We start from the raw sequence: 13,126 nt of genomic DNA, 5'->3' as shown, positions 1-13,126 counted from the left end.
TGAGGACTAGCTTGCCGGCAAACAAGTGAACCTTGGTAGAAAATCTTATGTCATCTTGTCCAAAGATTTTTTGGTATTCATTGTGATTGATTGGCTCTATCATTGTGATTGGCTCAATTCCTCTACACGGTGGTATAATCATCATATCCCCTACCTTGTATTTACATTTCTAGTGTTGCTTCGCTCTTTAGTGTAATTAATTTTGAGAGCAAGCTTATGTCGGGTTTAATGGTTAGTGTGGCTCTTTAGTTAGTCTTTGAGAGCACACTAACTTAGTGTAGTGACATAGTTATCGTGTGCTTAGAGACCAAACACTAAAATTATGATAGGTGACTTGCTTTTTAGTAGGCTAGCGCTATACTCGCTTCATCGTTTAATTGTCTAACCTATTTGTTACGTGTTATTGTAGAAATTTTTAATAGGCTATTCATACCTTCTAGCCATTATGACCTCACACTTGTGGTCATAGGTCGATCGGGAGGGAGAGGGGGGTTTATCAGAAAGGAGTGCGGTGCGGTGGCTGCACGCGACGTGGGTTTGGATTTGGGAGGGCGGTCGGTTGGGGTCAGCTGGGAAACAGCCAAAGGCGGAAGCCGGGTTGGGGTCGGAGCGAGGAAACGGTTAATGCCTGGCTGCGGTGGCTTGGACGTGCGGGTTATTATTTTCTTTAATTTGGAGACTTGGACATTTGGACATTTGCCTCCGCATGACGCTAAAAAGGAGAGGGATGGAGTTGGACACTGAATGTGTCATGTGTAGGTGGTTTGACGAGGATGTGGCACATATATTCTTTAATTTGGAGACTTAAAGGGGCTAGCGATGGTCGATGCCAATCTCATGTGTATTGTTTTGTCAAGTGGAAAGCGAGTAATCGAAACATTGCAATGGAGACACATAGGGGTAATTGGTGAATGCTTACATGGTAATTTTGGGCTGCGTCAAGAAACTAAAAAAAGCAACATTAACTTAGGATTATTGGGTTTAAATTAGTTCAGCTTAGTGACTAATTACTGATTAGGGGCCCTAGTTTTGGGGGCCTAGTGTGGTCGCGCCACCTACGCCTCCCGATGTATGGCCCTGGCAGGATCTGCTAAAGAAATGATTCAAAAAATCCTGAAAATGAAATTCGCTGAAAAGATAAATTGAAAAGTATTATCCGCTATTTTAATTTGTTGTAAGAGAAAAACAATTTTCCTTCGTTGAAAATATAGGGCTGAAAAACAAGCGATTGGCACATGCAGTACTCAGCTATGCACGATTGGCATATGCAGTACTCAGCTATGCAGAGACGTCTGCTATCAAACAGAGGACACCAGGAGTCCAGGACCTGCAACCTGTCTGTCTTGACAGGCCACCGTGGAAGCGACCACCAGCCAGTTTTGTGAAGATAAACTGTGATGGGGCTTTCAACCAAATTGATCGCTCAGGAAGTTGGGGTTTTGTTCTGCAGGATTGTGAAGGCGCTGCTATTGCGTCTGGATGTGGCCGGATAGAGAAGGTGCCGAGGTGCCGGAGGCATTTCATTATGAAGTTATTGCCTGTGCATAAAAACTATCGTGAGTATCTGCTATTCTCCTGTGCATACAACTTTGAGTATACTGATTCAGTGATTTGGATAATCATGTGTAAAGAATTGCTGGCCAAATAAAATCTGGTCGAGAAGGGGAAAAAGGGGGGAATTGTAAGCGGTAAACCTAGGCACAATCCCACCTAACGGCCTAGCAGAACGGCTCATCAGAAAACACCATCCCGTGACACTGGCTTTGGTCGCCAATCCACCCGCCCGCGCCTGCCGCAGCGCCGTTTGCTATTGCAAGCGCGCGTTCGTCCCCGTCTGCCTCATCCTGCCTCGCATGCATACCCCGCCCCGCGCCCCCCGCTCCTTCCCCCTAACCCCCTCCTCTCTCTGTGTGTGGGCGGGACTCAGGAGCCAGGATGAGGACGAGCACGCCCTGTCCGCACGACCCCGGCTCGCTACGCCCCTTCCCCCGGCGCCTGGGCCATGCCCCATGACTCTCTAAACGTACCTCTTAAACACGAAACACTTGCAACGTGAAAACACTTGAATGCAGCATACGTCTGAAGCAGATGAAATATTTGAAACATACACTTACAACATGTGTGTGAAACATATTAAACATCCAGATAAAACACTTGCAACTCGCAACATGAAACACTTATTGCAACATAAGACTGAAACAACTGAAACATTTCGAACATACGCTTGCCATATATATGTGAAACATGTGCAACATCCAGATAAAAACGCTTGCAGCATACGTCTGAAACATATGAAATATTTTGAACAAACGCTTGCAACATGACTCTGAAACACTTGCAACACATGCAATATCCCGATCTACTTTTGCAACATCCACAACATACCTCTGATAAAATCTGAAATAGTTGAAATATACATTTGCAACATAGGGGGAGGGAGAGGCCAGGGTTGGTTGATTCTGGCCTCGGAGTGGGAGCCGACGCCGAGCAGCAACGCGCGAGCACCACTAGCATGGGCCACGCTCGTGGGTGCCCTTGGCTCGGTGGGGATTTACCTGACGCGCGCGACGGCGCCACCAGCACTCGCAAACGCGGGCGGCGAGCCCAATGGTGCGGTAGGTGGGACTGCGGGAGCAAGGAGCGAGAGGCGCGGGTGGGGCGCGCGACGGGAAGAGCGAGGAGCGAGCAACGCAGAATGAGGGCGCGCGGGGGAAGATGGCCGCTGCGGCGAATGCGGAGTGGGGCAAGCTGACGGCCGCACGGCGCTATGAAGCGTGCGATAGGCGAGCGAGTAGAAAGATATTTTTGAGAGAGATAGGGGAGATGTACAGAGAAGAAGACATGCTTGGTGGGCTGGTAGCATGCGCAGGCTCGGGAATTACCGAAAAAAGATGCTCCACTGCGTTCGAGGAAACTTTCAAGGGCTTTTTGGTTCCCTGCATCCGGCTGAACCAGGCTGGCCGGATGCTACGGCTGAACCAGGCTGGCCGGATGCAGGGTAGCCTTGTTTGGTTGGCTGCCGGTGCCGTCAGGCCAGGCTCTGGCCATGCAGGAAGGGCGCCGCGGCCAGGCTCGGGGGAACGCCCAAATCAGCCCTTCCTACCGGGCTAGGCTCGATGGGTGCAGCTGTTAACTCAGCTAATGATGTATTAGTGTATGATTAGTAAATATCAAGTGATATTAATGTGTTTTAAAGATGTTTAAGACATAATTAGATAAAATAAGAATTTTTAGAGCATATTTGCAAAAAATAAAATCATAATCATGACTTTATAATATTTTTATCCCATGGAACATATCTTCATACAGACAACTAAAAAGCATCTCTTCTCATCCAGGTTGAGAAGATACAGTCAACCAAACATGACTATGTTGCATCTCCTCAGTCTGTCCCATGTGAGCCTGGCTCTCAGATACGAGCCAGGATCTACTGCTACGCGAACCAAATAGGCCCTCAGTGATTGAGGCTGTTCTTATCGACTCGGCTGTGCGAGGTATGCGATCTCTCACTTTTGTGTTAGTGTTGTTAAAACAACAGGTCCCGCATGGTTGTTCCATTTGGACATATTACTGCTGGTTCTGACAAAAAATGAGGAGCACAGCTCCAGATTATAACTCGCAACGATGTGTCTTCCTACATTCTCCCTGGTTTCGTTGCTCTCAGGTCTCACACACACATGACACTATGTTACCAACATATCGATTCAGAATCGAGTCATCAAAAGAAAGATAAGCAAAACAATGGAGTAAACAAGCGTCACATGGCAATATGTTACCAACATAAAACAATGGAGTAAACAAGTCACAACAGCATTACCTTTTGCATCCTAAAGGTCCAAGCCGATCGACAATCCAATAGACCGATACAAAACAGCTCTGACAAATACTATAGTTAGCTATCTAGCCGTAATTATAAACAGTTGAGATTTCGTATACGAAATTTATAAGCAGTCTTTCCGCTTCCGGAAGGGGCGGCTAACAGGCCGCATAGTACTGGTTAGGCGGCGCGGTGGAGAAGATGGCGGAATCTATCGGCTCCATGCAGCCACGATGCATCATCATCATATTCATAGGTGCCACCAGATCAGTGGTGTCAACGGCAGAACACGGTGGTGCTGTCGCCATCGTCTGGCAGAAGAAGCTTGAGCCTGCACCATCGGCCTCCAGATGTGCTTCGTACCCCGTCGTCGCTGCCGGCAAGACGCATGGGTTGGGTGAGGAGGAATTTTCAACTAAGCGAAACAACTCGTTGATGTCAATGCTCCCCAGGCTATCAGAGTTGGTGTCGACGATGCCAGGGGCGAGTAGTGTCACCGGTGCTGCGTGGTGGTCCGCCCCATTGATGCAATTTTGATTTCGATCAATCAGCACTGTCGAAGAAGAGATGGGCTGCTGCGGCGATGACATGTGGAGCAGAGCGTCATCCTCTGCCACGCGGCGGCGCCGGGCCTCGTTCCGAACTGGCTCGTCCACGTCGGCCGTCGCGCTCGCCACCACGCCGGTCACGATGCGCCCCGACGGCTGCGAGCCGCTGAGGATGTCGTGCATGAAGAACGTCAGCGGGTGGTCGCCCACACCCGCGCCGGCGGCTCCTGCATTGCCCATTGCGGCGGCACCAGCACTCGCTGCTCCCGCAACGCCGGAGGCTGCGGCTGGGCCGGCCGGTGGCGCAACCACTGGGTCTGTTGGGGGATCCGTCGGGGCGGGCAGCGGGTCAGCCGGCAGCAGAGCTGCAGCCTGCTCGTCGAGGACACGACCAGCCAATGCGCAGTTCGCCACAGCGAGCGCGATTCTTCACCTACTAGCGTGCGCCATTCTTCACTTACTGGTGCGTTGACCGTTGAGCAGCCCGGGTGAACGCCGCAGGGAATTATTTTAAAAGTTTATAAACAAAAAAATATAATTTCAAAGTTGATGGACCTAGATAACACCCTAATGAAAGTTAATGTACCTCCGGTATATTTTACTCTTTTTTTAATATCGGGAGATGTCTCACCGGGCAGCTACACAATCGCGCGCCACGAGTCACGCGATTCTTCGCGCGAAAAACACACGCTTCGTGGCCACTGGCGCTTGAACCCCTGACCTTTCTGCTTCGCGTCTTCGGCCCTTAACTACTCCACCTTCAAGCTATTTGTGTCTAAATGAGATTTTCGTCCTAGCCATTTTATGTTTATTTGTTTTGAAATGAGTATTAGGAATCCTAAACGAATTCAAATGAAAAAGTTGGCAACTACAAAGTTTTATAATTTTTTGAGATCTACAACTTTCATTTTGGTAGTTTCTCCATCCGAGGTCGTTTACAAAATTTAAATTTTAAATTTGAGAAATTCAAATGTAGTTTTCCATGACAAGATTTCAAATGAAAAAATTATCAACTACAAAGTTTTATAACTTTTCGAGATCGTTTTTGCTGTTTGTCCATCCGAGGTCGTTTAAAAAATTCAAATTTTAAATTTTTAGAAATTCAAACATAGTTTTTCTTAATAAGATGATTTCAAATCAAAAAGTTGTCAACTACAATGTTTCATAACCTTTTGGGATCCACAACTTTCATTTTGGTAGTTTCTCTATCCGAGATCATTTTCAAAATTTGAATTTCAAAATTTAAAAATTCAATCGTAGTTTTCCTTAACAAGATGATTTTAAATCAAAAAGTTGTCAACTATAAAGTTTCATAATTTTTCGAGATCTACAACTTCTATTTTGGTCATTTGATTATTTACTCATCTGACATAGTGGCAATAACATTATTCACAAATGTTACATATCCCTCTTATAGTTTATGAAACTATAAGAGATTATACTTTATGAAACTATATGAGAGAGATGTAAATTTTGTGAATAATGTTAATACCACTTTATCAGATGAAGAAATGATCAAAATAAAAGTTATAGATCTTGATAAGTTCTACAACATCTATGTTGATGACTTTTTCAGTTAAAATCATTTTGTGTTCCAAAATGACGTTTGAAGTTGCCATTATTTGAAATTTAAAATTCAAATATATAAAACACAGTCACATGAAAAGATGGATAAAATAATAGCTATAACAAAACAATAAATGGATAGAGTATAATTTTTAAAAAAATTAGAAAAAAATCATCAAACTTGAAGTTAGTATGAGAGGGAAATACTAGTTACAAGTTTTAGCCAGAGATTAAAAAGAGGAATCAGAGTTCTTAAATAATTTTAAATTTTAATTTCAATCAGCATTTTAATGTAGTAAATAATTTCAAACAAAAAAGTTATCAACTATAAAGTTGCATAACTTTTTGAGATATACAATTTTTGTTTTAGGCATTTCTCCATCCAAGATCGTTTGAAAAATTCAAATTTTTAGATTTTAGAAATCAAACCTAATTTTCGTTAGATAAATGATTTTAAATGAAAATATTTGGACATCCAAACGATCTCAAATTTAAAAAGTTTGAACTATAAAGTTGTAGATCTCGTCGAGTACTACAACTTTGATATAAAGTTCGTCTTCATCGGACATCATATGAAAAACTTATGAAGTTTTCTTGTAGCATATCACTATCGTTTCAAGCCACGAACCGACAGTGACAGTATCAGTGTCGGTTTTTGGCTAAAATCGGTAGTGATGACCCAATATTACTGTAGGTTCTTGGCTAAAACCGACAGTGATATGAACTGACAGTGAAGACCCGAATATCAGTGTCAGTTGGGCTATCAGTATCCTATCATTACCGGTTTTAACCAAAAAACGATAGTGATGGGCTATCAATGTCGGTTTCTCAAAATTCTGCAGTGATGAGGCTGACAGTGATGTTCAATTTTGTAGTAGTGATAAAAAAGTTAGGTAGTACTTCCTGGAATGTAAGGCATGCATGTATTTTAAAATTTAAATTTTGTTATCTTTAAATAACAATGAGCCTAATCATATAAAATCTTATAATAAAAAAGTAGTTGTATTAGTTTTTTATTTATTAAAATTTTCTAATGATCAAATTTTTGTTCTTATAAATTGTATATTATATGATAGATAAAAATATGCTCTTAAAGATCGAACTAAGTTAAATCATGTCTTATATTTTGAGACAGACGAAGTATAATTTAAAATCAACTGAAATGAAAATTAATACGAGTAACGAAAAATATATTAGTATAACAATTCAACTCTCGGGCAAACAACTACTAGGTCACGTGCTGAATCAGTCACCTCCTCTCACGGTCAGTCGACACCGCAGACAGCCCTACAGCAGCATCCTACAACTCGTAGTACGTAAACTTAGAATCCGTGTCATCAGTAAAAAAAAACTTTGAATCTCTGTTAAAAAGTAAATCTTTGCTACTACTTACGTAAGACCTACAATGTATTTCAAAATTCAAACTTTGTTGCCTTCGAATTAACGATTAGCCTAATCATGTGAAAAGCTTATGATACAAGAGTAGTTCTGTTAAATTTTTATTTAAAAATACTTTCTAATGATCAAACTTTTATTTCTATAAATTATATATTATAAGAGAAATTATAATTCAAAATATGTTTTTGAAGACCGTATTAAAGCAAATCGCGTTTCATATTTTGAGACGGAGAGGGTATAATTTAGGGTTTGTTTGGATGTGAGAATCGGTTCTCTTCAGAATCACTAGAAACACTTCCAAACTATCAAACACAATATCGATTGTAGGTAAAAACATTAGTGATTCTCACTTTTTTACTAGAGACCAGAATCACCTTTAGAGTAGCTTCTCCAAATTCTATTTCTTATGTTCCTGCCTCCCATCTAATCTAGAAATATTTCTAGTGATCCTCTTCAAGTGAAACCAATTAAAATTGGTTGCTTTTGATCAGTTCTTTGCCCATAAAATTACCGTTTTTTAAAACTTATATATTTTTCTGATTTTTTATGTAAATCAATTATTGTCGCCACCTTTTAAGAATCAGAATCCGACCAAATAGTAAATAATTTACGAAATGGAAGTCAAAGCGTCTGGTAATTTGGAACGGACAAGCAGTCACCATTCATCTCTCGAGCAAACAACTACTCACCTACTCTCACGGTCACGGTCGGTCAGGCACAGGCAGACAGCACCATTCATCTCTCGAGCAAACAACTACTCACCTACTCTCACGGTCACGGTCGGTCAGGCACAGGCAGACAGCACTACAGCAGCATCCTACAACTCGTAGTATTCGTTAACTTTTTTTTTAGGGGTAGTATTCGTTAACTTTGAATCTGTGTCATCAGTCAAAAAAAAAAAACCTTTGAATCTCTGTTAAGAAGTAAGGCCTGGTTTAGATTAGGGTTAAAAATCAGTATTTGGCACTGTAGCACTTTCATTTGTATTTAATAATTATTATTCAATCATAGTCTAACTAGGCTCAAAAGATTATCTCGTAATTTACAATCAAACTGTATAATTAGTTATTTTTTTATTTATATTTAATACTTCATATGCCCAAGATTTAATATGATGAAGAGAGTGAAAAAACTTACAATCTAAACGAGCCCTAAATATCAAGATCGCAGATGGTGTATCTGTTAAAACGCCCACAAATCCCATTCCTCCTCTCTCCTCCCGTCCTCCGCCTCGAGACGCCCGTCTCCTCGCTTTGCCCCCCACGAAGCAATTCTAAATCCTCGCGCAGAAGATCGGATCCTCCGTGGGATCCGCATCGGTGCTTGCCCTCCCGGCTCGGATTTCTGGCAGCCCTTTCCTCCCCCCTGAATTCCTGTGCGGATTCCCTCCCCTGCCCCGGCGGTCGCTCCTGTTGCCTGTTGGGATCTTGGGAGGAGGAGGGGTTGGTGGGGGTGGAAGGCGCCCGCGATCCGGCCGGCCCGTGGAGATGGCCGGCGGTAAGGAGTCGATCGAGGTGAAGTTCCGGCTGTTCGACGGCACCGACATCGGGCCCAGCAAGTACGACCCCAACACCACCGTCGCCGCGCTCAAGGAGTTCGTCCTCGCCCGGTGGCCGCAGGGTGAGGAGACCTGGCGGGACCTGTCGACTGATCTGCCCGCTCTCCTTCTCTCTCTACTATGCGCTCGCTTCAGTTGCGTTGCGTATATATACAGCTCTGCTATGTTGATGCTTGCTGTTTCGGGAGGTTGCTTGTTCTGCTGTCCTGCCTTTACCCGTTCGGCCGTTCGGGAACAAGAAACGCCATTTCGGACCATGGTTCTTGTGGGTTTGGGGGTTGGAGCTGTTAGTTTTCGTGCTGCGATTGGCTTGCAATCCAAGACCCACTGGTCATGTTGCGCTGTTTGTTGCGTGATAGTTGTAGGATGAATTCAGTTAGTGCGCTGTTTGTTCTGATCGTGCGGTAGTTGGTTATTCAGACCCTTGTCCGGACTCCAGGTGATGTTTTTTAAAGCACCCTTACCTGAAGTAGCAACACTGCTACCTTCCATGTCAGAGTTTAGATGCTGAAATTATTGCCTTGTATTTGAGATGGATAGGTATGCCTGTCTTTGGTTTCCCTCTTTATTGCATGGTGTATGGGGTGTGCAGAGGATTTTTGTTCCTGATGGTATGATCAGAAAACTTTGCTACCTGCTAGAACTCTTGAGTGCATATTTGGCAATTGGTCCTTTGCAAACATGTATTGGCAGGACCATTTCCTGAGATTCTGTGGCTCAATGTGACCGCCAGTCTTCTTACCTCGTCATGTCCATAGATGGGCATCAATATTTTGGTGTTATTTTTTTACTGAATTCTGAACAACTAGGGGATCCTCCTATTAGTAGTACTTTGTTGAAGCTAGCCTTCAGAATGTTTTTGTTGGTTATTAAGACAGCTATGGCTGGATTAAGCTTGTAACTGTAAACATGGCGTGCATCTGAGCATCTGCATGGACAGGACCTCATTCAACATGTGGTCACATGAAAGTACTAGAAGAAACAACATTATATGCAGTATGAGTTTTTTCTACCATATCTGTGTGATAGTTCCACAAGTAAACGCTATTGATTTTGTGAAACTGGGCTGCTGTTTATGTTTGGTGAAGCTGACAAATTCTAGCGGGCTTAAACTGAGAAAGAATTCAGAGGTGGCAAGAAGCTTCAGGTCTTATTAGTGAGTGATTAATGACTATGGAAAGTTCACAGTAATAAGGAAACAATTATAACACAATATGAAAAGTTCACAGTAATATGGAAACAATCATAACACAATTAACCATATTTCAGGAGTTTTCCTTGACGAATGATAAATTGATAATCTGTCCAGAACTGGGAGTTAACATTCTTTTTTGATAACCTTATTGTCTGTCATTAGTATTTTCAAACACTTCATTTTTGGCATTTCCTCAGAATATTTTTGTGTAGCTACTAGCATACTTCAGTCCTCCAGAACCTTTGTGAACTATATCTATGTTGATACTATTTTCCATATATGTTCACAGATAAAGAAATAGTTCCGAAAACTGTCAATGATGTGAAGCTCATCAATGCTGGAAGGATACTGGAGAATAGCAAAACTCTTGCTGAATCTCGAGTCCCAGTTGGAGAAGTTCCTGGAAGTGTGATTACAATGCATGTTGTTGTGCGGCCTCCCCAATCTAACAAAAGTGGTAATATTCTTTTTTCCTCAAAGTTGCTCAAGTTATTTTCCTAATCTGTGTGATGATTTCCCTGTTCCAAGCTCCAGATGCTTGAAATTTCTTGTGTCAATGTAATTGAATTTTGACCATCACCCTCTAGATACAATTAGTTAAATGCTCCTGCTGAGCTATGTTTTGCAATCTCACCCCAAAATAGAAAGAATGTGTAATGCTTATTTAGGTGTATTAATGCAGTTCATCATTGTTAATTCTAGGTCATAGCATTTTCTAGGTCCTCCACTTTAGGTTGGTTCTTTATTCAAATATATTTTGGGGCAACTTGTGACTTAAGCATTGGATTGAATTTAGCTATTCTATCCTTAGTGCTGTTCTGTGGCAGTGATACAAACTTACAAAGTTATAGAGCAGGACTTCTTTTGTATTTGCTGCTTTTGTTGATCACTGATCAGAATAGGTTGCTGGTTAAAAACTTGCCTAGTCAAAACAATAGTCAAATCTGATCTGGTATGGGGCTGGGTTGACAGGGAAGGCATACTGGAAGTTTGACAAAATTGCTTACGTTGACCAGTCTTCTCTTCTCATGATGCTTCCATGAGTTTCTTGTCATTTTTCAGTTAATTGATTTGTTTGTCCATTATATGAAGGCATGTTAGCTAGCTTGCAATATCTGTTGATCGGTATTGTATCTATACTAGTGTGTTAGTTTATTTTTTTCTTTACCTATTTCTAGTTCTGTAATAACAAGGGCAACCTCATTAGCACGCATGTTCTACTGCTGGAGGATACATACATACGTACATGTATATGCTTGCATGCATACATTGTCTAATTGCATCGTTCTGTGTTAATTCCATGCCATACATTTTGAAATAATCTTGCTTAAAAAAAGATCCTTAAAATGTTCTACCTCCCTTTTTCAGAGAAGCAACAGTCAAACTCCCCGAAGCCGAACAGATGTGGATGCACGATATTGTGACGTTGATGCAAGTAGCAGTGTGTATACCGGTGTCCACAGGGATCACAAGTTCATTTTTAACAATCGATTCTTGCATCTATTCTTCACAACCTAAGCCTAGAGACGGTGTTACGGCCAGTCACATCTGGCTTGAGAATTTGATGCTTGCGATCGTGTTCGAGTGTGCAGGAAGGATAGTTCACGGGGTCCTGGTAAAACCCTTAAAACGGTGTGGAGGAGTCAAGTAATTGGATGTTTGCTATTGTGTAATGTGTAGAGATAGTGATACCAGAAGTGAGTTGCTGCATAGTACATCGGAGAGAATTCTTTTTCGTAGCTCAGTTGCGTATATGTGTTTTGTAATAGAAAAAAGTTGACTGACTATTCTTGTCATAAAGTGGTAAGGAATGCTGTAGTTTGGCATGGGACGATGAAAGTGAATAATGACCAGTAATAATACACTAATACTGGTTTTGACTATTGTGGGGCCCTCGGGCCTCGTCTCAATCCGCATCCGGCGAGCTCGCCAACAAAGGAAAATAGAGAAATTCAAAAGAATTAGAATAGTCCCTCTTTTGAAACAAAGAAAAAACAGAGAAATTCTAATAATTAGACTTCTATAGGAAAATTCCCTATGAAGCCCTTTGATCAAAGGATTGAGTTCGTACTAATCCCATAATTTTCTTTTTTGGAATGGTTTTTCTCAGAGAAATTATACCAATATGTTTGAACCCATGGAAGGTTCTCTTTCTGTCACTCTAATCAAATTCATGCGTTTATCTTACGCTCTACCCAAACGTTTGATCTTAAAGTTTCGTTCTATTTTTGATTATGTATTTTCCGAATTCAGCATTTCAAAGAAGCTCTTAGTGCTGTGAATGGGTCTCAACAGATGACATTATATTTAGGCGCTAGCGTTCGGACGGTGCCCGCAGGGAGCGAGCGAGTGCCTAGCGCGTCGGGCTCGCGAGCGAGTGCACCAGCAATAGGCCTGTGCCACCCTGGACGTCGCCCGCGCCACTAGCTACTACCCATGTGAATCCCTTATGCAACATCTGATCTACTTTGTAAACATATAGATGCAACAGTTGGAACATACAAAAGAAGACAGATGAAACACTAAGCGTCTGAAACACTTGCGAAAATGCCTGAAAAATATTTGAAAACAATTACGAACATATACAACATCCAGATGAAACACTTAAAAACATACGTATGAAACACCTAAAAACACTTAAAATATATACTTGCAACATGCATGTATATACAACATCCAGATAAAACACTTGCAACATACGTCTGTAACAGATGAAACATTTGGAATATACACTTAAAATATACGTGTATAGCCATTACAATATGTGCAACATCCCGATCTACTTTTGCAACATCAATATACAATACTTACAATATACCTTTGAAACATGTGAAACACTTAAAACATATTATTGCAACATGCGGTTTCACCATTCTTCTTCCGTACGACGCAGCATAGAGCGGGAGAACCGACTGATTCCGGAAATATGCATCATGGCCACCATCATCGTAGCCGCTGTTGGGCGAGTCGCCACTGCTGGGGGAGTCGCCCCTACCCGATCTCGTACGCATCACTGGTGGAGACCATCGCCGAGGGAGGTAGCG

General features: G+C 42.1%; 1 protein-coding gene across 1 annotated transcript; it reads left to right on the top strand.

Annotated features, from left to right (window-relative positions):
- The first annotated feature begins 8,519 nt into the window (after positions 1 to 8,519).
- LOC136527371 (membrane-anchored ubiquitin-fold protein 3-like) lies at positions 8,520 to 11,965 on the top strand. The gene is made up of 3 exons (XM_066520077.1): positions 8,520 to 8,949; positions 10,372 to 10,539; positions 11,451 to 11,965. Exons 1-3 carry the CDS (start codon positions 8,817 to 8,819, stop codon positions 11,504 to 11,506), a joined length of 357 nt encoding a protein of 118 aa, XP_066376174.1. The 5' UTR covers positions 8,520 to 8,816; the 3' UTR covers positions 11,507 to 11,965.
- The last annotated feature ends 1,161 nt before the right edge of the window (positions 11,966 to 13,126 follow it).

The sequence above is a fragment of the Miscanthus floridulus genome, chromosome 19 (assembly GCF_019320115.1).
Source record: "Miscanthus floridulus cultivar M001 chromosome 19, ASM1932011v1, whole genome shotgun sequence".
NCBI classification, from domain to species: Eukaryota; Viridiplantae; Streptophyta; class Magnoliopsida; order Poales; family Poaceae; genus Miscanthus; species Miscanthus floridulus.
Note: the sequence above shows the minus strand (reverse complement) of the source record. Positions and strands in the feature narration are given on the sequence as shown.

Excerpts from the sequence above, each read along its gene's own strand:
- LOC136527371 (XM_066520077.1), top strand. The coding sequence starts at position 8,817 with ATGGCCGGCGGTAAGGAGTCGATCGAGGTGAAGTTCCGGCTGTTCGAC. Across the intron at positions 8,950-10,371 it reads CCTCGCCCGGTGGCCGCAGG|ATAAAGAAATAGTTCCGAAA; the intron begins GTGAGGAGACCT and ends ATATGTTCACAG. Across the intron at positions 10,540-11,450 it reads TCCCCAATCTAACAAAAGTG|AGAAGCAACAGTCAAACTCC; the intron begins GTAATATTCTTT and ends TCCCTTTTTCAG.